At 35.7% G+C, this 15,478-nt stretch overlaps 1 protein-coding gene across 7 annotated transcripts in view; it reads right to left on the minus strand.

Moving 5' to 3' along the window:
* Positions 1–15,478, minus strand: part of CLEC16A (C-type lectin domain containing 16A) — a 91,033-nt gene that overhangs the window by 34,753 nt on the left and 40,802 nt on the right. For all 7 annotated transcript variants that reach the window (XR_012777662.1, XR_012777663.1, XM_075515519.1 and 4 more), the window contains exons 17-18: positions 13,863–13,991; positions 9,447–9,567 (exon numbers count right to left, since the gene is read on the minus strand). Coding sequence is in view for 5 of the 7 variants with exons in the window: in XM_075515519.1 (XP_075371634.1) it covers positions 9,447–9,567; positions 13,863–13,991 (250 nt within the window). In the remaining 2 variants the exon portion in view is untranslated. The remainder of the gene's footprint in view (positions 1–9,446; positions 9,568–13,862; positions 13,992–15,478) is intronic.

The raw sequence follows: 15,478 nt of genomic DNA on the forward strand, positions 1-15,478 counted from the left end.
AAAAAAAATCTCACCTCCTGATGACACTCAGGAACAAGTGGACGTTGGCATTTCAAAGGAGCATCTGCTGGAATTTCTTATAAAAGATGTGATTTCCTCTCAGACACTTATCAAGTTTCAAGCATACTGAACATAATCCATTTTCTTGTACCATGTGTGCTAGTACTCACCAACTTAATAGTGTAGGCTAGTGAAAAAAATTTAGCTGTCAGAATATCATGAAACCTTCACACTCATCTCAGTGTTTCATGACCATCTGGAAAATGCTCAAGACTACTGTTTATTAGCACCTACAGTGATGCAGGAAGATAAAATCAGATACTCTCTTCTGCAAAGCGTAAACCTAAAACAACCAGCTATTTTTGCTGAAACTGCATTTCTTTTTTAACATAAGTGTATAAGTAATTCTTTCATATATATGTGTGTGCGCACGTATAAAAAGCATTTAAATAGATGTCTTTAAAAAGATATTTTAGTCTCTTAAATGGATATTACATCTTGGACACTTTTAAAACCTTTCCTGTAAGGATTCCATTCTGTTCAAAGTAGTTTTAAGACTGGGGGTCTTTAAGAGCAAATGTTCATTGCACTACATAATATGCAAATAGTTTGTTTTGCTGCTAGATTCCCTAGCTCTGAATACTAAAGCTATGTTTACATGTTCATAACTCTGTCTTTATAGGTGTTGAATTTTATTTCAACAGACAGTATTAAGTTTTACATTTCCTTTGTTATGTTAAAATCCATCTGCCATTTTTCTAGATGATAAGTAAGAATTCGGGAAAACACTAGAGGAAAACACTAGAGGAAAACAAGCTGTCATTTCAATTTATCTGAAAATCACATGATTCTGCAGCAAATGAGAACTGACAAAAGCTTCATTTTCAGCCTGTAATGAGTATCTGGATTTTAACATTGGCATAAAGTTCAGACAGATCAGTTTTGAAATCAATAAATCCAGTTCACTGATACTTGCTTTACCATTATGAAAACAGTGTCAAAAGTTAAACACCTTCTTACAGAAAGCATCTAGGTGTGACACTGCGGAGAGAAAAATTGAACTGTGCTGTTTATTAAGCTCTATATAAACAAACTTCAGTGTAAGAGGGATGACAACATTGAACTGGAGACACACTAGATTGATTATGTTATTTTGCTGTTACTGTACTTTGACACCAGAGAGAAAAGCTCTATTCAAGAGAAGTCACACTTGCCAAATCTCTCAACTGGACAGAATCTGTAATGAATTCCTTAATATGACAATCCAGAGAACAAATCAGAAAAACTTCTGGGGAGAAAGCTTTTTTGAGAGAAAGTATCTGCAGAAGGATGAGGAATAACAAAGACCTTGTTTTACATGCAGGTCTTCATAACAGGACAGTAGTCTGGGAACAGCTAAGTTTTTATCAGGAAAAGTATGCTTGTCTTGCTCTGAAATAATCTCTTTTTAAGCCAATACCTCACTTTTAAAGTGAGAAGGAAATGGCACTCATTCACTTCTCAAGAAAGCTTAGCAACTGTACACTCTAAAACCTCCAAAGCATCTGTTAAACTTGGAAAATCCTGGTATTTCACTCACAGAAGTGTCGTTATTTAGGAACTCAGGGGAATGGAGATCACACTGTTATACAGCATTATCCTTCATAGACTAAGCAACTGAAAGACTATGCAGAAGCATTTGCATCAAGAATGCAACAAATCAAGCATCTACCTAGGTGTTCCCATGAAATTAGAGGATGTATCTCTGGTCATACACCTGCACTACATGTTGGCTTACTCTCTTTTCCTCAAATATGACAACATATTTAGGAATGAGATAGACAAACCCCAAATATCAGTACTTTGGAAAGAAAACTAAACAAAAATCGCTTTTAACATACTTAACAGTCTTGAAATTAAGTTACTTAAAAATATTCATAAGAATTAAAAGCTAAAAATTTTAGCGTAATCTACCCAGAGTGAAATCTCTTACTAAACTATAGAAGGAAGCTTTCATTTGCCTAGGCAGCTTATGTTCAAATTAAATGGTACTTATCCAAATAAACGGAACTAAGTTTCATTTTCCTGACCATAGTGTACTGTTTATGTTCACTGAACAGACCTGCAAAGTAACTGGATAAGGACTCAAAAGAGAAGTTATATTCCTTGGAATATATTCAATAGAAGAAAAATTTATATGCCCTATGATAAAACCTCTTATCAATGTCTGCAAATACCTGTTTGGGGGGATTAAAGAAGATGAAGCCAGTAGTATCCAATAACAAGATGAGAAGCACTGAGCACAAATTGAAATACAGGAAATTCCATGAAAATGTTGGGGGAAAAAAAACCAACAAAAACCCCAAAACCTTTTTTATTGTGAAGTGGTCAAACACTGAAACAGGTTGCCCAGTGATGCTGTGAAATCTCTATCCTTGATGATATGCAAAACCTGACTGGTGAGGGCTCTGGGCAACTTGTTCTAGCTGGCCCTGTTTAGAGCAGGGGGGTTGGACTAGATAATCTCCTGAGGTTCCTTCCAACCTCAATTATTCTATGATCAATTTTCCTCAAATCTTCTTAAAAAAATGTTGACTGTGATGGCCTTTATAAAGCCCGTATATTTGGTAGAGACAGAGTGAACAAGGAGGCTTAACTATAATGTTACTTTTTTCAGTTTTAGCAAAGAAATAACGGCTTTAAATGTATCATCATTTACTTCTTGGCCATGGCATTTAAAACATTGTCACTAACAGAATCCGCAGCCTGAAACCAAACACCAAGGCTGTTAATTTGAGCTGCCAGTGAACTTCACACAAACAGTGAGCTGCTGAATAAGATTAAAGAAGCCACCTACATGAAACACCTACAAACTCACATGCAGTCTAAGGCAGGCAGTTATCACACAATATGCGAGAGCTTCAAAACTATTTACAGTAAAAAACTACTGAAAAGTAACAGTATATATCATTCTGTTGACAGCACACCCAGCAATATGGAATGAACCTTCTGTGGAATACCTGACTCATTTCTAAATGTACAGTCATATATAGTGCTGACAACCTTGCAATTACACAAGTTTTACAAAGAACATATGTGCATCAAAATATTAAAATGCTTCTTTACAAGAAACTTTAACCTTTCTCAGCAAGCTCCCATAAAACACCAGCATTGTATTCAGGCAGAAAAAAAAAAAAAGCCATTTTGATAAGGTGAGTTTTGCAGGATTTTTCAAAATCAAAACAGTAGCTGAAATCATTACTGGATCTTGTTAACCTCTACTCCTTCTTGATACTATATGTACATGAATGAGCATAACCACTGGAGGCATCTCAGTGTTCACAAAAATTTAAAAAGCATTGTAATAATACACATTGAGGAAAATTTGTTAGATTGAAAGTACCTCCAAAGTGATAAGTAAGAAAAGGCACACAATTATAATTTGTTAGGTCATGTTTTGCCAACTGCTAAGTCTCCTCCCAAGATATGGCACCTATGCAACGGTGTGTATCCCGTATGCTTTATGCTGAAATGCTGATATTCTCTTGTCTCTCTTTCTTGGGCAATGAAAAGTCTTGAACTGGAAACTATATCTTTATGCGACCACACACACTAGAATTTCATCACTGCACTACCTCAATTCAGGTAGTTTAAGTAACAATAGCAGTAATAAGCAGTTTAAAAAGTGTTACCAACCAAAATACATAAACTGATGCACATGTAAACGGGGAACTTCACTCAAAGGCCCCAATGAATGCAGAGTATTTGCTAGTAGCCTTAAAAATATTAAAATTAAAGATAAAAATCACAAAACAGCTCTGATGACTTTGAACAAAGAGTGTGCAGTGTTATAGATGGGAAGAAGTGATGGAGGGAAAAAGGTAAATGTCCCAAGGAAAAGGTTAAAAAAACCCCCAAACAACAGAACAAAACAGGGAAAAAAAACAGCTAACACCAACTGCATAATCATGGATACTCAGCAAGCAACTTGTTAAAACCAAATAGTATTTATTTGCTCTGAGGATCAGATCCAAATATCTGTATCTGTGCTACACAGTATTATTTTAGCAATTTACTGACAAGAAAAGCTCCTCCCAGGGAAACACTTGAAACATGATAATATTTTGTGAACACAGATACCAGTGCCACTTCTTTGGAACAGGTCTAACACCTGTCAACTTAATTTGAAGGTGAAATAAGTCTATGCCTTTCTAGCTAATCAGGAAAGAAAAGTCTTTTGAAGCCAATATATGAAACTCCACATCAGGCACTTATTGTTCAAGACAGATTCTGACTCAAAGACAGGATATGAGAAAACCTAACAGGAAGGGCTTTTGACAGCCTTTTTCAGTTCATTTCAGTTTTTGGAAATAGGCTAGAACTCTGTTCAAAGTTTTGAGATCCCAGACTGACTGACTTGCTCCCTCTTCAGATACAGGCTGTTTTCACCAATAGTGGGGTAAGCGATGTGTTTAACTGAACTTCTGTAACTCTGCCAGCTGTAAAAAATTTTTTGGTTACTAATAAATGCTGGAGTATATGGAAAGAGTCATGCTTTGAAAAAATCTATGGCTGTAATTACATATTGCGGTCCCAAAATAATGACTAAAACCTTCTGTGAAAGGATCAGAAAGCAGTGAATACACTAAGGCACAGAACTGCCATCATTATGTTGATACTCTATTTAAATACATAACAACACAAGGAATAGCTACAACTGTAATACTCTTCAAGTGTGTAACACTTCTTACTATAATTCATACTGTTTATAAAGTCAATTATCTGCACTAGATGTTTACTAAACAGTATCTCAGGAGTGTACCTGGAGCTACCAAAACATCTCTGCAAAAGGTTCAGGTTTAACTCTGATGTAATCTATAAAAGTTTCCCATCTGTCCACAGAATATAAACACATACACATATATTTGTGCATTCAGACATTTTGAAAGTCCTGTATCAATCCTTCTGTCTTCTGATTTATGTCATACTGAAAACTGGTTTGGTATTTAACACCTAGTTGGTAAAAAAAAGCAGTGATCTTAATTAAAAATTTTATTTAAAAAAAAATCAGCTTAAGTTAACCACTAAATTTCTAAAATAGGTTATCTGGGGAAAAAAAAAATAATCCTGTTTTCAAACATTCCAATAATAGTAACACATAATGAGCAGCAAGGATGCATAATACATTATCTAGTTTTGAGTGACACGTCCCCTTCCAGGAGAAGCAGTTTAGAAAGGTTTCTTCTGTAAAGATAAACTCAGTTGCTGAACTCTACACTAGTGAGAATTTGGTTTTCTCCTCCAAAGAAGGATGGATCTGCTGTCCCAAATTGTAAGTGTGTAATAAATCATAACTGCAATTTTCAGTGAGTTCCTTGAGCTACCAGCATACAGCAATATGCCTAATTCAATTTGTATTACAAAAATATTAGTGAGTATAGCCTCACTTTAATTTTGTAAGCACCATTCTTTCTGCTTTTATACTGCAGTTGTGCGACGACTTGAATGCTTTCCTAACACATCATGTGATAAACAATGTAGTTATGAATTCCACATTGTTACTATTATAATTTTGATAGCAATAAAATATTTGTTGCAGAATAGTCTGCAGATTAAAAAGACAAGCTACAAATCCCTAGCTAGAAATCCATGAGCTCTTCTGAAAAAGACCACTGGGAAAGTACAACTTAGCAAAGGTGTTGGGAGGACTATCAGGCAATACTTTAGGAATAAAATAAAATAGGTTAATTCATATGAAACTATTTCAGTTCTCTCCTGGGATGTACTACAGTCATGTGGGCATCGGCATCTCCGCTGCCTTCCATTAAAAAAGCGGAAAAGCACAGTTAAGTAGTCACTCAAAGAAAGAGCACCTCCAGTCCTTTAAATGAATCAAAGCTAAGCAAGTACTCAACCAATCCCAATGCTGTTCTTTATCTGAAATACTGACATTTACATTCTCAAACAGCTTAATGCTGAATCAAAGGAGAATTCTAATCTTCCTACCTCAAAAAAATGTTTGGTTTTGGTTTTTTTTAAACTTTAATTTTTTGTTTTAAGCTTGAGTTTATGTTTATTGTAGCAGAAAGAATAAAGTATTCTGAAAATTAAGATGTGAGTTATCAGATAAATTGTAGGAAAAGAAAGGATTCTCATATAAGGGTTTCTTCTTATACAAGGGTCTCTAGAGCACCAGCGCATAGGTTCCGTGGGTAGGGCAATGGAACCTATTTTTCTTCTCTACTTATATATGCACATGTGTAAATACATATGAATGCATATACATATTAATAAATAGTAGCTTCATGCACATGCATACAAGCACCACATGACAAGAAGTTCAGTACCACTGCTGCCTTAGTTCATATTGGTCAGTATAAATTTGTATTTTAAGTTAATGACTGTACAGTTAAGGACTATAATATGCCTTAAAGCAGCAAATGAGTTTAAATATAATAGGGTGATGTTCTAAATCAACAGTACAATTTTAATTTAATACAACTTCTTAAAAAAACCCTTTTTATAGTAGGCATTACACCTTTAAATTTTAGAACACTTTATTCTAATTGAAGGAAATAATTTTCAGGCTAATAGTTTTTGGGGTTTTTTTTAACCCTTTTCTACATATAGACTCTTTTAGCCATTTATATCCAGCATCCCACACTGGAAGAAGGAAATAACCTTGGACACCATTAAATATACAGAGCATGGACCACTACTTTAGCAATTAATCTGGCATTATGGACATGCAATAAAATTTACAAGCAATTATACATAACCCAGTGAAGTATTAATAATCTATGGTCTAAACTACATGTTCCAAGAAAAGGATACCTTGTATTCTGTGTAAAAGCAACTGCCTTAGAAATGAAAAGTCATAAATAAAAAGACACCTGCAATGAACTGCACAATACCTGTGGTGCAATCCACTAAATTTTATAATGAGAGCGATCAGCATTTCTCTAGACTAACAGATAAGCAAGGACAAAAGTTGTTCTTTTTCTTTTTTCTGAGGGGTGGGGAAGAGGAACAAATAACATTTGGAAACAGTATTTCAATCAGATCTACCTTTTGTTCAGTATGTTCTTAAAAAACTAACAACTACTTCATAATCACATTTCCAGTTAATTTAAGAAAAACAGTTTTTTTTTCAGTAGAAGCTGATTCATTATTTCATCTCACCCTCTGAAAAAGAGCCAACATTACAATAAATACCCAACTCATTTGAAACAGGAAACTGAGTTAGTTCTATATTACTAATCCTTTAGCAAGTCAACAGTAACTAAATGCTGGACATAATTTTTTACCTGACAACTAATAATTGTGTAATGTAATTAACAATGTCTTGTGCTGATCATTCTCTGAGAAAGTTTTTTGGGAAAGACCAGAAGTGATGAGTTTGCATTAAGCTCCTTCTGCCTAACTCACCAAGCCAAAACAATACCAGTAGGAAGAGGACAGAGTACAACTGTTGAAGAACACATTTTAAGAAGTATTTTCCCTGTACATTTTCTTAAATCTTTTAAATAATACAGAAATTCAACAAATGGGAATTGTGATCACTCAACTGTCAGTCTTCCACACCATCGCCCATGTAGCTGCCAAAAATGCAAACACTGGACTGATATCTTGATATCTTCTCATCTATTGTAGCCTAATGCTTACATTTACTTAGTAAAAGCCTGTCCATATCCTACAGCTTGTATATTTTTACAAGTTCAGTTAACTGCTTTGATAGCATGCTTTCCACATCTACAGGTAAATGAGTTTATTCTCAAAATGTGTCACTGCTCTAAGCTGTGCGGCTTGGACTTTATGCCAGAGGGAGTGTCTTCTGATATTTTCAGTATTGCAGACAAATATATTTTCTAAAAATTAAATTTAATAAATTTTAATAATAATTTTGAAATACAATTTATTTGTTTAAGGTTTAATCTGGATTTCACCCATTAAGCTACTGCACAGCAGCTCTGATATTACAGAACTTTTGCTTAGCTCACTTGATTTCAGTGTTTTCCCTTCATCACTTGGATAATTAATATTCTTGATGGACTTGATGCACAAAAAGGTCTCTGAGATACTGGACACAATCCCATAACATCTACTAAGGCAACGAGGGCAACTATTTTTTTAGTTGGAGTAAGATCAATACTTAAACACAGAGAATCAAAAAAATTAACGTCTGAAATATCAAGCATTTTTTTTCCTTCTTTTGTAAGAAAAAGAACGTTTGAAAATTAAAACCCTAGCAAATACACACACTCTATTTTAGCAATCACACGTCCTCTAAGGCTATGAATGGTACCTGCAAGTTCTTAAGAAGACAACTGCCTGAACAAAAGTTAACTACTTATCAGCTAACACCAATATGACAAATTCTTCTAAGTCTTGATTACAAGAAATGGAATTAATAGTAGGTATATTATCATGCACTTTCTTTTCATTTCTAGCCTAACATCACACTTCTCTACATATTTTAAATCTTTAAACAAAAAGCAAATGTCTCGCACTATAGTAAGATTAACTTAAAACATGACAAGTTACTGTTTCTTAAACAATGTCAGTGCTGGAGACAGTAAAACTACAGCCAGAGGCCAGAGTTACTCTAGAAGTTGTACTGTTTAGTAACACATAAGGTCATCTAGAGATGTGTATTTTGATGTTAAATGAACACAGCTATATTGAATTTGCAGACAAATAGCATACTTCATGATCCTATTCCTTCCAACTTTTTTTTGTTTCTTCAGTATGGAGACTGCAGTAGTATTCTATGATACTGCAGAAAGAAGAAACTTTGCCTTTACTTCATAGTAAGTGCTACTTAGTATTGCATGGTCATTCTGGACATTATAGACTGATTCCCCCTGGGAATCAAGGAGGGATCCCTTGATCCCCAAGCTCAGCATCCTGTTCAACTATGTGAGTAAAAGCTTCCATACACCAACTTTAAAATGACCGAAGAAAAAGAACTCCAGGGCGGAGGGGGACACACATGATGACAACCAAACCCCAGTATCGGTAAAACAGCACAGTGTAGCTGTTAGAGGAATTACCTCCAGTCTCTTAAAGTTCATGAATGGTTTAAGTGCATTTTGAATAGGTGAAAGCAAAATAGAAGAAAATCCTCCTAGGATCAGTTCATTTAGAAAACTAACATACCGGGAAACCAGATGAAGGACTCCAAATTCTTTATGTGCTAATATTTAAACCCTGGAATATTTATTAACAATCTCTTTAAAACAAAACAAAACCAAACAAAAAAACACCAAACAAAAACAACACACCACACAAGAAGTGTTCCAAATCCAGTGGAAGACAAGCTTAATACAATCATCCTTGGTAGTCAATTACACAAACAAGATACTATTTGGGGGTTTTAACTTTAAAAAACAAAACAACACAACAAAAAAAACAGACAGAAATTTTTCCATGTCATAGACTATTTGGGAAATTGAGGGACTACTTACTCAAGTCAAGAACATCATCTGTCTTTATCAGATCTTCCTCCCTTGTGAGTGGTAACTGAGTTTCTGGCTCATCACGCAAATGCAGTGATAGCGAACGGAGCATAAAGAAAACTCTGATTGCCTTGAGAAGTTAAAAAAAGAATATTAAAATACTGCTGCACTCAGTACTACATATTTTAACAGAATCTTACAAATGTATACTCGCTTTTACAACCCCTGAGTTCGTTGTTATGCAGTAAGTCTACTTTTTAAATTGAGAAAGTAGAATGTAATTTCTAAATTAGTTAAAAAAGGAAGAAGTTGAAACATGCTATTCATTTTCAGTGAAGTAGAAGCAGCAGAGCTTTTATCCCACTTGCACACTTACACATATTGTGACTGACAGGCAAATGATTACAGGATTTTACCAGTCCCAAGGAACTTTCAACAGCTGCTCTGTGAAATTAATATTCTTGTTTTGATTTAGAAATTAATGACATACGGTATGCAAAGACCAGATAAAATGCCAAAGAACAATCATCATTTTATTAGCCACACCTTGAAAGGCACCATTTATAATCTTCTTCCACTACAAGAACTGTATTTTGAGTATAGCAAATGAAAAATAATTTTTTATTACTTCCAGTGTTTTGTTTTTTAAAAGTTTCCTACATAGTAATTCTGTCGCATACTGTAAATTAACTGCTGCCTTACAGTAAAACATCAAATTCATGGAACAGCTGCAATGCCTAGGAACTCCCAGATTGCAGGAATTATTAGGAAAAACAAATCTAAACTGCCCTAAGGCAAAACCTTTCACCCCTCTATTTTTAAAATCAACAGAACTGCGGCTCCTGTGAACCAGAAATGTGAGTGCTTGGCCAGCTATCATACTGCTGGTGGTTTCACAATCTTCTGGCAGAACAGGGATGAAGAGAGGGAAGGCATGTATCTGGCTCTTCCATGAATTGACACCAGAGCAGATGAATTTGGTATGCTGTTGAAATCTAATAGGGCAATATGATTATTCAGAGCAAAGAATGTCAAGGGTATCTAACAAAAATATGATATTAATACTACCTTATGAATAAGAGCAGAGTCACTTTAGAATGGGAGATGATCTCTCCCATTTAGGCAGATTGCATTCTAATGTATTGTGGATTTACTGAAATTAAATAGGATTACTATAAAGCAGTTTTACTACCAGATGCTTCAAGAAGATTTCATGGTATTTGCTTTAAAAGTTTCCAAATTCAATCAAGAACAGCAACATCCTTGCATTTTTGGTAACCCAAAAGTCAAACCCAACAGTTTTTGGTGGTTTGTGGGGGGGCTTTTTTTGGTGGTGTGGGTTTTTTGGTTTTTTTTTTTTTTTTTTAATTCAGAGGGTAGCCATCACTCAGCCTTCTTTCACTTATTTTCCCCTCAATCCTCTTTCCCTCCTAGACAGAGCATTAATTTTACTCGCATATATTTCCTATAAAACTAATGTGACTCATCTCCAAACATGTAATCACATTTACTGCAGAATAATCTACAGGAGTAGGAAAGAAAATTAGAACTTTAGCCTTTGTAAGAAGAAAGGGGAAGAAAAAAAGAATCAAGAACATGAGATGAAACAGGAACTACGCTCTGCTTCCTACAATACTGATAGCCCTCAGTTTGCTAGCAATATCAATATAAACCCAAAAGCATTTGTGACTTCCTATAACATTTTATTAGATCTCAATAAAACAGCAGAGCAGTTCAGTGGCCTAGAATTTTTTTCAGCTGACTTATGTTTCCGTGATTAAGTAGGAACATATATGAATTGCTATCTACATTAAGGAACTATGCATTATGATGAGGTATACTTTGCGCTGATTCCTTCATTTATATATACATTCCATGTGCAAAGAAATAGCAATTTGCAGGGAAACCTACCAGTATCTTATTACATTCCCATGAAATAGCGTTCTCACAGGTAGTTCAAAACTTTCTCTCAAAGTCTTTGCTTGCTATGTACTCCAAGGTGCAGAGTTCAAGACCCATAACTATTCATTACTTCCCAAATAAGCATGTAAATGAGTTTGCATTATTCTAGGTGACTGGTAAGCAGTACCATCTTTAAGACTATAGAAATCTGAAGTGTCCTGGTTTCGGCTGGGAAAGAGTTGATTTCCTTCCTAGTGGCTGGCGTAGTGCTGTGTTTTGGGTTTTAGTAATATTGATAATACGCCGATGTTTTGGCTGTTGCTAAGCGGTATTTACACTGGTCAAGGACTTTTTTCCCAGCTCCCCATGCTCTGCCAGGTGCCCAAGAAGCTGGGAGGGGGCACAGCCAGGATTGTTGATCCAAACTGACCAAAGGGCTATTCCATACCATATGACGTCATGCTCAGTATATAAAGCTGGGGAAGGAGAAGGAAGGGGGGGACATTCAGAGTGATGGTGTTTGTCTTCCCAAGTAACCATGACGTGTGAGGGAGCCCTGCTTTCCTGGAGATGGCTGAACACCTGCCTGCCCATGGGAAGTAGTGAATGAATTCCTTGCTTTGCTTTGCTCGCGCGCGTGGCTTTTGTGTTCCCTATTAAACTGTCCTTATCTCAATCCACAAGTGTTCTCACTTTTACTCTTCTGATTCTCTTCCCCATCCCACCGCAGGGGGAGTGAGCGAGCGGCTGCGTGGTGCTTAGTTGCCGTCTGGGGCTAAACACGACAAGAAGGAAGAAATGCAACCAACAAGTAGTAACTGGACTATCAACAATTCAAGAGAGCACCTGATTCTGGGCAGAAGGCTCGATCAAGCAGTAATAGCTGATTTCAGAAAGCAGCCTAACAACTTCTGGTTATTTTAATGTTTTAAGTCAGAGGGTTGGCTGTCTGGATTTTGGAGATGTGCCTTTGATAACCCGAGACATATCTGATTTCTGAGAGTTCCTCCTAAAGTTGTTAAGAGGAAAAGAATTCCCACTTAGAGGGACTTTCTATAGCAAAAGAAGAACCGAGAGCCTGAAAAGACCTAATCTCTAACAGCTAAGGACTCATGATATAATCACAGTATGGGACTTCTTCACTTGCTAGTGAAATAAAACTTGATAACTTTTTTAGAATCATGCCACGGGATGCTCAGAATTGAATCACTATCTATTTAAAACTGTCAGCAAAAAGGACCTCCAGCAGGTTAAGCGGCAGCAGCAATGTCACAAGACACACCTGAAGTTGAGCATATTGTTATGGCAATTCAGCCCAAGAGAGGTAGCCTAGCTGGAAGAGAGTAGCATAGGAATTCTAAGAAATTCTAAAACTCCTAGAGCAATGTGATCAGGGGAAGGAGGACCAACCAGAAAGCATTCTGGGAGTTCTTGCTGATGAAAAAATCCCTTCCATCCCAAAGAATTTACAGGAATATTTGTAGTGATATTTAATCACCAACAGAAGTTCAGCTATTGCTTATTTAGCACAGGAAAAATCATGGAGCAGTTTCCATTAACGTGCATTTCTAAGTATTATTCTGTGAAATGCCTCAGAATGATTCTAGGAAGAGAGAATTCTAGGAAGCATTTTTGCTTTCTAAGAACAATACTTTTCAAGATAATTCACTGCACTTTATCAAACTTAGCTTGCTGTGATAACAAAAGTTGTGTGGCTTTTGTTATGAAAACAAAAGTTTTCAGAAGACTCCTGAAAATACGTTTTTTCTTCAAGAGTATTTGAATATACTTACATATACACTTACATAAATGCAAAGCTACCTGAAGAACAGCACTTTTCAAATAATAGTGTCATGCAGAAATTTATCTTTAAGACTTACTGGCACTGCAAGGCTTATAGGACACTGCCAGATAAAGGCCAAGAACTGATTGTCTCAAGAATGCTGATAATGTTGTTGTTATTCAAATCAGTATCACCTCTACAGACTGTGTCAGTCATAAAAAAAAAAAATAGATATTTTGCTATTTTTCTCCTCACTCTCAAGATCTCTATCATGAATTACTTCAGCAAGATGAACACTGCTGCGTAGAATTGTATTTTTTGCTATGTCTAGAAACAAGCAATATGAAGCCAGCCAGCCTTCCAGTGGAGATTCTTACTATTAGAATATAATGAAAGACTGAGATATCAGATCACGAAATGAAACTGACAATATATTAATGAGTGTCATCAAAATGCCTTTTCATGTAGACATCTCCACGGTCTAAAAAATTAAAACCCCACTGCAAGAACATATTGAATTGACTAGACACAAGAAATTGTAGAAAAAAAGTTTCTCCACTGGGACAGGTAAATATTATATTGTCTACACACAGGTCTGTCTTCATCAAGTCTTTATGATTTTATGGATGAAGCTTCCAATCAAGCAGCTTTCAAGGAAAAATGCTTGTATTTCTAGAACTGTTCAAAGCCTTTGGCATCATTCTGTCAGGAACGAATGTAAGAAAAATAGTCTTACTCACTCTTCGTGTTCTTTCCACATCTCCACAAGGTAATCTTTTCACAAAATCAATACCAGTCAGTGGTGTCCCCGTTGGAGGCAACAAGATTGAGGCATCCATCATCAAGTACTCTACATTCATGGGTTTAATCTATAAAAATATTTTAACATTGATTACTATACAGAACAATAAGCATTTGTATCTTTACTTTCAAATACAACTTGTGGTTGCGTATTTTAAAAGGAAGGAATTGTTCTGAGTTCTGAGAATTTTTGGTACCATCTCTCTTATTTTAGGCTCCCTACAGGCAATCTCTATTTTATATTTGCTCATTGTTCCCTAACACACTGTTGAAGTTTCCATACTGGAAAAACACAGGAAAAAACTCTGAAAGATTAGAGAATAAAAGCTATTTCACGAGTACTAAAAACCAAAGTCTGTCAGGTTTGATTTTAAGTTGACTCAAATTTGTAATTACTTCAATCACAAGACAGTTTCCCATACCATCTTCTCTCTGAAAAAACTCTCTACTCTCTAATAATGCGATAACTTTCACACTAGACAATTCCCTTCAATCTTGCCACTAACAGAGTCTCTTCCTTACATGGTTGCTTATTTTCATGAATAAATGATGTTTGAAATATCTATCCTCCTGTACCTTTGAGCAATTTTATCCAAGTTGTATTATATACACAAGCACTGGAGACATGAGCTTCTTTTTGCCAAAAAGCCAGCTGGAATGGCTAAAACATATAAAAGCCCTTCCCACAGCTTGTATGATATCCTGCATAGAAGAAAAATGCAGTCACGTGGGCATTCCAAAATAGCCAACTGTAACTGGAAGCGTTCCTGGCCACTTTGCCATGGTCAGATAACATAAAAGAAGCAGACTGAAACAAGGTCCGGGATTTTCACAGTGCAGTCTTGAACTGATGCCTTGCACACATACAAACTCGAAAATAGTCTTTAGCCAATTTTTCTGATCTCAGAACAATTCATCCTCAGTGTCTAAAACACTGGATTAACAAATTCAATTAATGTGTAGAAAGATACAGAAATCTACATAGACAGCGAGAACAAATGAGAACACAGAACTAAAATTTCTGACAAGTGAATAACTACTCCAGATGCAATTCATGTGTCTACACTGGTTTGAACAGCATTTTACATCATAAAGGTGAAGAATGTTAAAAAAGGAAACTCATTGCTGAAAGCAAAAATACTAAGGACTACAGTGTTCGATTTACTTGCTCCTCTGAACTTGTTCTCATCTATTGTTAAGCCACAACTTTCTCCTTTCTTTCTCATTCAGACAGAGCAAGTATACTTCTGCTTTCGTAGAAGCTCTATACCATGTTATTTACACAACTCATCTGACAAGACAACACCAGTGTTACTTAGCAGTTAAATCAGCCTGCCCAACAAGTAATTTGCTAGCTAGGCAAATAAATATGCTTTAAGGAAGTTCAAGTTCAAGTTCCAGGGTGTAGCTCTGTCTTTTACGGTAAATAAAAAAAATGCAGTCTCAGAAATATACAACAGAAAAACCTACAGGTATACTGAACCTGCAACATAAAAATGATGCTAGTATCGGTGCCACTTCTCAAACTAAAAGTACAGCGATACTTAACTACTAA

This window comes from Mycteria americana, chromosome 12 (assembly GCF_035582795.1).
Source record: "Mycteria americana isolate JAX WOST 10 ecotype Jacksonville Zoo and Gardens chromosome 12, USCA_MyAme_1.0, whole genome shotgun sequence".
NCBI lineage: Eukaryota > Metazoa > Chordata > Aves > Ciconiiformes > Ciconiidae > Mycteria > Mycteria americana.